This window comes from Macrosteles quadrilineatus, unplaced genomic scaffold (assembly GCF_028750875.1).
Source record: "Macrosteles quadrilineatus isolate MER2022 unplaced genomic scaffold, UCM_ALF_1.0 Scaffold_5__1_contigs__length_97177068, whole genome shotgun sequence".
NCBI lineage: Eukaryota > Metazoa > Arthropoda > Insecta > Hemiptera > Cicadellidae > Macrosteles > Macrosteles quadrilineatus.
Window position 1 is genome coordinate 87,627,178 of NW_026542598.1, and position 9,873 is coordinate 87,637,050.

The following is a 9,873-nucleotide window of genomic DNA, read 5'->3' on the forward strand; positions in this document are numbered from 1 at the left end:
AATGCAGATTATTTTCAACATGCAATACACTTAAATGTTAAAGGTATATCTCCATTATGAATCAATAAATTTCTCCTTATTTCAAATTTGGTTTCAAAGGATTTTCCAAATGAAGTGCACTTATATGGCCTCTTTCCTGGACGAACTAATACATGTGTCTTCAATTTGTCTTTTGATGGAAAGGATTTTCCGCATGTAGTGCAATTATAGGGTCCCTCTCCTGTATAATTCAATGAATGTCTCTTCAATTTGTCTTTTGATGCAAAGGACTTTCCACATGTAGTGCACTTGTAAGGTCTCTCTTGTATGAACCAATGAATGTCTCTTCATTTTGCTCTTAGAGACGAAGGATGTTTCACATGTAGTGCACTTATAAGGTCTCTCAACTATATGAACCATAGCATGTGTCTTCAAGTAGCCTTTTGATGTAAAGGATTTTCCACATGTAGTGCACTTATACCACCTCTATCCTGTATGAACCAATAAATGTCTCTTCATCTCACGTTTCGCTTTAAAGGACTTTCCACATTTATAACAAGTATGAGGTCTCTCTCCTGTATGAACCAATGAATGTTTCTTCAAGTTATATTTATATATAAAGGATTTTCCGCATGTAGTGCAATTATAGGGCCTCTCTCCTGTATGATTCAATGAATGTCTCTTCAATATGTCTTTTAATGCAAAGGATTTCCCACATGTAGTGCACTTATAGGGCCTCTCTCCTGTATGAACCAATAAATGTCTCTTCATTTGACTCTTGTGCACAAAGGATTTTTCACATGTAGTGCACTTATAAGGTCTCTCTCCTGTATGAAACAATGCATGCATCTTCAAGTTGCGGTTTGATGCAAAGGATTTACAACATGTAGTGCAATTATAGGGCCAGTCTCCTGTATGAAACAATAAATGTTGCTTCATTTCATATTTGGTTGCAAATGATTTTTCACATGTACAACACTTGAAAGGTCTCTCTCCTGTATGGACCAATGAATGTCTCGTCATATTGTTCTTAGACGCAAAGGATTTGTCACATGTAACGCACTTATAGGGTCTCTCTCCTGTATGAACCAATGAATGTGTCTTCAAGTGTACTTTTAATGCAAAGAATTTTCCACATGTAGTGCACTTATGGGGCCTCTCACCTGTATGAACCAAAAAATGATTCTTCATCGCATTTTTCGTTGTAAAGGATTTTCCACATGTAGAACAAGTATAAGGCCTTACTCCTGTATGAACCAATGCATGTATCTTCAAACTTTCTTTCGATGCAAAGAATTTTCCACATGAAGTGCACTTATATGGCCTCTTTCTTGTATGAACCGTTGCATGTTTTTTTAGGTGGTATATTGATGCGAAGGATTTTCCACACGTAGTGCACTTATAAGGCTTATAAGGTCTCTCTCCTGTATGAACCATTGCATGTGTCTTTAAGTAGACTTTTGATGTAAAGGATTTCCCACATGAAGTGCACTTATAGGGCCTCTCACCTGTATGAACCAAAAAATGACTCTTCATCACACGTTTCGATGTAAAGGATTTTCCACATGTAGAGCAAGTATAAGGTCTCTCTCCTGTATGAACCAATGCATGTGTCTTCATATTGCCTATTTGTGCAAAGGATTTTCCACACGAAGAGCACTTGTAAGGTCTCTCTCCCGTATGAACCGATGAATGTTTCACCATATCGGTTTTGGATATAAAGGATTTTCCACATAAAGTACACTTATAAGGTCTCTCTTTAGTATGAACCATTGCATGTCTCTTTAAATGGCCTCTTGTTGCAAAGGATTTTCCACATGTAGTGCACTTATAGAACCTCTCTCCTGTATGAACCAATGAATGTGTCTTCATATTGCCTATTTGTGAAAAGGATTTTCCACATGAAGAGCACTTGTAAGGTCTCTCTCCCGTATGAACCAATGAATGTTTCACCAAATCGGTTTTGGATATAAAGGATTTTCCACATTCATTACACTTATAAGAACACTTCCTAATGTGTACCAACAAATGACGCTTTACATTGTTTAGTTGTAAAAAGGTTTTCTCACATATCAAACATTTAAAAGGGCGTTCTCCAGTGTGATGTAACATATGAACCTTCATGGTAAATAGAGTTGGACAGATTTTCTCACATATTAGACACTTGAGAGGAAAGTTTTTAGTGTGAGTTGACTTATCTAGTCTTGCACGTTTTATGTCTGTGAAACTCATCACGTAAATCTGCTACGTAATCAAGAAAGTAAACAAATCAGAGGAGTTTGAATGGATTTTAAGTAGTAAACTTGTGCTGAAGGACTTCTTAAATGTATAACAGATACATTATAGGCTACTGTTCTCATTTGACATTGAATCTTCTTGTAGTCAAATCTTGCTATGCATGTTAGGTATTTTACAATACTCTTGAGTTAATTTCCTTCTTCTCTTGTTTCTCTGAATTCTTCTATTGCATTATATAAATTTATCATAATTATCTCTTTTTTTTGGTTCCTTTTCTGTCTCAACCTACAACAAAAAAGTGCAATATAATTTAAATTCTAGTTTAACAAAATTAATTACTGTATTTATTGTGTTTAAGGGAAACATAACATCTAGAGCGGTTCTTTAAAGTATTAAATCATGGTTGTCTTAATCTTCTTTTGCTTAAATTAGATTATTTTTTCTTATGTCTGTTTTTCATCTGTTTCCCTTTTGAATATCATACTTAATTAAAAACATTTATTAATCCATTTACATAGTATAATATAGTAGGCTAGTATAATATAATAATATATACATATAATAATTATAGGTATAAATATTAAATATATACATTTTTCTATTGTATATCATGCGAGTTTAATAGTGTCCAGGATACGAGAACCCCATCAAAGATCAAATAAGTTAGGAGCCTAACACTGCCTAAAGAGCTAATGACTGCCAAAGAGATTTTTTTCCTTTTCACGTAACATTGCTCAAGTTCACGTTATCCCTTGCGTGAGAAAATAATTGGGTATCTTGAAACCGAAAATGGACATCCATTCAGGTTCAGGGAGTAGCCAAAACGTTAGTAAGGACAAATAGTATCGGTACATTAAACCCACAAATTAAGCCTATTTTAGTAGCTTTGGTGGATTATTCATACAGGTCTGTAACAAAAAGGATAGGGTTTTCAATAGTGTGTACTTCTAGGATAAATGTATAAAAATGTTTGGCATGGTATGCTGCGTGAAGTATTGGCAGTAGTGCTGTTTGTTGTCTTGGTTTGCAGTGATTATTGTTTCCATTAAAAGTATGAGGTATAGAATTAAGTTAAAACTGTTTGACAGTGCTTATTGTAAATAGATGGCTGAAATAAATCTTAAATCTAGATTCTTAGCCTTAAAAACCTATTCTGTAAAAACAAACTTGTAATACTGCAATGGTTTCACATTGTTCTATAATTATTTTTTATTTACGGGTTTTCAAAAAATTGTAATCTGATCGTTTAATTGGTTGTTGTAGTAACAACTAAGATCGATTCTTATGAGGCCTAAAAGGTGTCATCAAGTAATCGCATAATTTAAAGGTCGTCATCAGAGCTTATTAAAAGACACGACACGCGGAAACATTAAACACACTTTTACAAAAACAGAAAACAAACGAAGGCGCAAAATACATTAATCCTGAGGCAAAACTATTATTTTTCTTATCACTTGTGAATGTGAGACTACAGCGAAGCTTAATACGACTTTATTGCCACTTGCCAATCAAATAATTATTAACCTAGTTTTAGAGCAAGCCTCCTGCCACAGGGTTGCAGTACCGATCACAGATGCATTAACGCTACATACCGTCACACATTGGTACCCACTGTACCGTTCTAATCAGTAGAATGTTGTTCAATCAATAATTTTACTCTATTAACTATCATTGTTTTGTACAGTATGTTTAAGTTTCATTACTGAGTTTCAGACAGAACATTTTATTTTTAGACCTTAATTTGAACAACGTTGAACAAACAGCTAAAGCTAATTTTATGCAGTAGCTACTCAAGCTGTAAAACATATTTAATTACCACAGATCTAGAAATCTGCAGGCAACAGTACCATTTTTTGACGGGATTTCGTAAAGATTTTACTAATTTCCCGTTGCAGAAACAATGCGTTAATGTTTTTATTCTATAATCAATGGCCTTAATGTAAATACCTTGAACTATGGAAAGGGTAAATAAACATATTAACATAATAATAAACATATTGTTTTTGCAACAGGGAATGAACCTGACATTTCTAAGGAAATATGTTTGTGAAAATTAAATATAGCCTAATGACATTCCCTATGATGCCCCATCCATATAAGGGAGATTATCTATTTAACACTGGAGGTCGTCCTGTGGTTAAAATCTCGGTCAATAATATCTGTGTTTATATTTTAAATAGAATAACTAAGTTATTATAAAAATATGCATATTGACTAGCATCTTAGCGACAAGTTCAAAAAAGTTTAATAACTTTTTAACACAATTGTAAAAAACTTGGAAAAAATTAATGAAGGGAACTAAAAAATGTGATTTCTTCTTAAATAGAGACAAAGAAAGCCAAAAGATTTATGAGATTGCTTATACCACATTAGGCTTACAATTTATGATAAATAATTGATTTGCAGTCATTGAAAGCTTCCCAAGTCTACCTCTATATTACTTAACGCTCAAGGGTGGGGCTGGGCGTTACATGTCCTTAGAGGAGGGGGGAGGGGTTTTCAATACCGTTATGGTAATGCACAAATCTGTTTTCTTAAAGTGCGAAAATGATTAAACTATTTAAGAATTAGTCACACTTAAGACACCTATACACATAAGAACAGTTTTACATACAATTGTTGATTCTTTAAAAATAAAGTTTTATTGCTTACAAATAACACTTTGTGTCAGATGAAAAAAGTGCTTTAGTGGGTTGTAACAACATAACAGGCAAGTTATAACGAGAAATATGTTTTATTTTATTAGTTCAAGTATTGAAAAAAAAACATTATACAACCTACACTCTGTGACCTACAAGATGCTTAGCTTATGCTGTTTAGATATTTTGCTAAAAAAAACTGTATAGTTTGTTCTACAAATTTTGTTTAATTTAAAACATTAAATAAAAAAACAATGTTAAGCAATTTTTCCCCTTCATAAACCTTTATTGTATTCAAGTTAGTTTTTAGTTCATTTAAATGAATAACTGTAAATTGAATGAATGTATAGTTTTATTTAATGTTATATGATTCTTCAAAGGGCTTATAAATGCAAGGTATATCTCCATTATGAATCAATAAATTTCTCCTTATTTCAAATTTGGTTTCATAGGTTTTTCCACATGACGTGCACTTATGCGGTCTCTCTCCTGTATGAATCCTTGCAATATGTGTCTTCATAACGGTGTTAGACGCAAAGAATTTTCCACATGTAGTGCACTTGTAAGGTCTCTCTTATGTATGAACAAATGAATGTCTCTTCATATCGTTCTTAGAGGCAAAGTATTTGTCACATGTAGTGCACTTATAAGGTCTCTCGCCTGTATGAACCAATGAATGTGTCATCATCACATGTTTGGTTGTAAAAAATGTTCCACAAGTAGAGCAAAAGGTCTCTCGCCTGTATGAACCAATGAATGTGTCATCATCACATGTTTGGTTGTAAAAAATGTTCCACAAGTAGAGCACTTATAAGGTCTCTCGCCTGTATGAACCATTGCATTTGTCTTCAAGTAGTCTTTTGATGCAAAGGATTTTCCACATATATTGCACTCATAAGGCTTCTCTCTTGTATGGACCATAGCAATATGATATAGAGCTTTTAAATGCAAAGAACTTTTCACAAGTAGTGCACTTAAAAGGTCTCTCCCCCGTATGAACCTTTGTATGCTCCTTCATATAGCTTTGGAATTGAAACGATCTACCACATATAGTACACTTCGATGTAAAGGATTTTCTCTCTCCTAAATGAATCAATTTAGTATGTCACTGCATAACGTCTTTAGACGCAAAGGACTTTTGAAGAGAATGTTTACAGTTTTATTATCATTCAGGATTAACTAGTTTGTTTGCACTTTAACAAACGTTGCAGCAATCTTTTAATGTACTAAGCTGCTCTAAAACGTGATTGACATTTAAATTTTAAACTCACACACTCTTAAACTTGCATGATATACAACAGAATAACGCATAACCTAATATATTTCATATTTATACCTATAAATGTTATACAGTGAGTAAATTAAGACTTGAAACAAATCTGTATTATTAAAACTGAAATAGATAAAAATATTCTGTTTGTAGTATTGATTCTTAAAACATGTTCCACTATTTTTTACACAAAAAAAATTGTATAACCCCCCCTAACAGGGTAGGGGGTAGGGGTTGACTTATTTTTTCAAATAGCAACCTCTATTGAGTGACCCCTCATTTTGAAGGGCTTGTCAAAAAAAAACACAATGACGCAAATCCGAGGTGAATATCTCACCCCTAGCCAAAATGGCGGTTATTCCAAAATGGGTGCTTTTTCACATAAATCAAATCTGTAGTAAGTTTATCGTTGATTAAGTATGGGTCCTTACTCAGGAATTGATTATGGTTTACATTTTTTATTATTTTTATTAACCTTTTCAAAATATAATGTTAAGTTAAGTTTTTAGAGGAATACATAACTTATTTGAAGACCAAGCTGGAAGTAATAATATGGTCATATATGATTTTTGTGTTGATGGTTTTGATTTATATACAGACATGGTTTTCACTAAAAAAGCGCACCCTTGACAAAGCCACAAATACTGAATGTGAAAAAACTGGGCTCTGGCAAGTACAATTCTTCCTTCGTAAACGACTGACGACTGTCCAGAGCCCATGTGTCTAGTGCCTTTTTTAAAGTCGTAACATGACAAAGATAACTTTCAAGGGAAATTCCTTCTTAGTCAGTTTGAAAGAATTACGGACTATTGCGTAGTATGGCCGGAGTCAGGCAAAACAAACAGTTTGTTTTTCTTACTGTAAATAGAGATTAGTATTTCATTTACCATTATAAGCAATACCCCCGCTGCTGCAAACGTGCACGCTAAGCAAATTTACCTTATTGGATTTTCAATTAAATCTATTTAAATGACATTAGGTTGAACAAGTATCTACGTTTGCTTTAACAGAGATGGTAATGTAGTGTGTTTTTTTTAGTACAATATCCAAATTGTATTATAAAATAGATAACTGTGCCAAGTTTGATCAAAATATATAATAACATCGGAATTTTAAATTTACACCTTTTTTATTTTTCTCTGTAACTAATAACCATACAAAAACATCAATGTACAAAATTATTTTTTAAGCTCGGCTGCATTGTTTGGAGATAATTCGAAAATTTTTTGTTATCAAAGTAAAAAATGGGAAAATCAAATTTTTCATGCATAAAACCCCGTTCCCATTGTACGATAATGCTGGTTCACAAACTCATTCAAGTTTGTCCTGCCCCAGGGAAATTTAACCAAAATCAGGAAAGGATTAACACTGTACCCACGCGGTGATCATCTATGCAGATAGTCTATCCACATTACACTTAGTCGACCAGTTGATGTGAACATAGAATGAACTTAATTTTTAAATCAATTCTTATGTTATTTTTATGGAGAATAAGTAAATTAGTTTGCTTGTTTACGGATAATGTATTTTGATCCAATTTACTTAAGCTGTTAAATAATAACTATTAATATTCCACTCAAATACTTCGTTACCTTCCCTGCAGCAGAAAACTTAAGTACTCAGTAAAAATATAGAAATTAATGAATATTGCAAATAATTTATTCCATCAAAAACACAATAATTGTTACAAATAGTTGTACGGACATATGGGTTATTCCATAATAATAAACATAATGTTTTTGCAACAGAGGATGAATCTGACATTTTTAAGGAAATATGTTTGTGAAATTCAATGTAGCCTAATGACATTCCCTATAATAACCCATCCATATAAGGGAGGTTATTTATTTAGTATTAGAGGTTGTCCTGTGATCGAAATCTCGGTAAAAAATATCTAATGTACAGATGTAAAATAAAACAACTAAGTTATTATGAAAATATGCCTATTGTCTAGCTTTTTAGCGGCAAGATCAACAATTGTTAATAACTTTTTAACACAATTGTAAATAACTTGAAACAAATTGATAGTGGAAGACGACTTTAATGTTTCCTTGACCATGCGCAATATTCTAGGTTTTGACGTTTTTGCAGAAGACAGTGATGACGTTTCTTTTTGCGTGGGACCGGAGATATAATCTAGAATTGTGCTGCAATTGCAGAAAAAATGTTTCCTTCACCGTGGGGCATTAGGGATATTAGGGATTGGGCCACAAACAAGGGAGACGATGATGCTGTTATCTGATGATGTCCTAGGGTTTGTTGCAATCACGGTAGATTATAATAATGATTCCATGGCTACAAGAAGTATTCACGATATGATGAAGCCTTGGTGCCTCGGGAGATGCCGTGCCAAGCAAAAATGCAAGTTTAAAATACCTCAGATAATGTTATTAAAGATTATTGGTAGAGGGGGGCCCGGTGAACAAACTTGCAGTGGGACCCGTGAGCTCTTATCGCCACCACTGTTCCATATCTAAAATATATAAAAGAGTAATGTACAAACGTATTGTAGATTATTTGGTAAATAGGCTAATTACTTTTTAAATGACGAGTAACATGACAAGCCTATAACTACTGGTTTAATGGATTTTACAGACACTATAATTGACAAAGAAAATAAAGTAATTGGTATTTTTTATGGACCTTACAAAAGCTTTTGACAGTATCTCACACAATATACTTTTTAATAAATTGCAAAATTTGGGTATAACAGAACAGAACGTTATATGCATTGGTTTGAATCAAATCTCTTTAACAGAAGACAGTATGTTGAGATTGTGTCTGAAACAACTGGTCAACCTTAAAAAATACCTTTAAAATAATAAGAATCAAACCTGGAGTTCCGCAAGGACCTTTGTTGTGTTTGTTGTTGTGTGTTTGTGTTGTGGATTCTTGGACCTTTGTTATACTTGTTCTATGTACAAGGAACTTCTTATAATATGTAATAAGGAACTTATTATTAATAAGTTTTAATGGTATCAATAGCAGGTTAGTTCTGAATGCTGACGATTTAACTGTTATAACATCATCTAAATCTTATAATGATTTTGAAATAGTGTGTAATGAATAATTAAAATGTTTTTAATATTATTTCTCTAAAAACAGTATTTTTTTATTTATCAAGAAGAAACAAATAGCATTTTCTTCTTACTAAAACTTATAAATAAAACAGTGCAAAATAAAGACAATCCGGAAATGTCCATATCAATAGAGCAAAGTCAAGAAGAGACAATAAACTTTCCACAAAATTTGTATGTTTATGTTAGTGGACTTAACCATTTGAATTAGAATTTACATATTCTAAATTTACCAAACAAAATTTCTTCAGCATTTTTAGTCTTAAAAACATTAAAATGTATTTATTTTGCACATTTACAAAAACGTCTGTCATATAATCGTCATATAATCTATATATCTATGGGGTACTAGTGCACAAAACCTAGATAAAATACATGAACTTGAAAAAATCACTGCGAATAATGTTAAACCAAGACCTAAAACATCTGTAAGAAACCACTTTTCACAATTAGATATTCTAACTGTCTATGACCAGTATATTTAAGAATGCATTATTTCCGCCAAAAGTAAAATTCATAAGTACCGGTACCTTTGTGATTCGCAAAGATATACACACATATAATACAAGAAAAATATATCAAATAGACGTGCCCCGGCATAGCCTTGCATTTTTCTCATAGAAAGCCAACACATATTGGATCAAAATTTCTTAATTCCAAATTGACAAAT

The 9,873-nt window shown here is 32.6% G+C and overlaps 1 protein-coding gene across 1 annotated transcript; it reads right to left on the reverse strand.

Moving 5' to 3' along the window:
• LOC128995233 (gastrula zinc finger protein XlCGF8.2DB-like) lies at positions 1–1,381 on the reverse strand. The gene is given in 1 exon segment (XM_054420178.1): positions 1–1,381. A coding segment is annotated over 1 exon segment (966 nt). The 5' UTR covers positions 1,171–1,381; the 3' UTR covers positions 1–204.
• Positions 1,382–9,873: the final 8,492 nt, after the last annotated feature.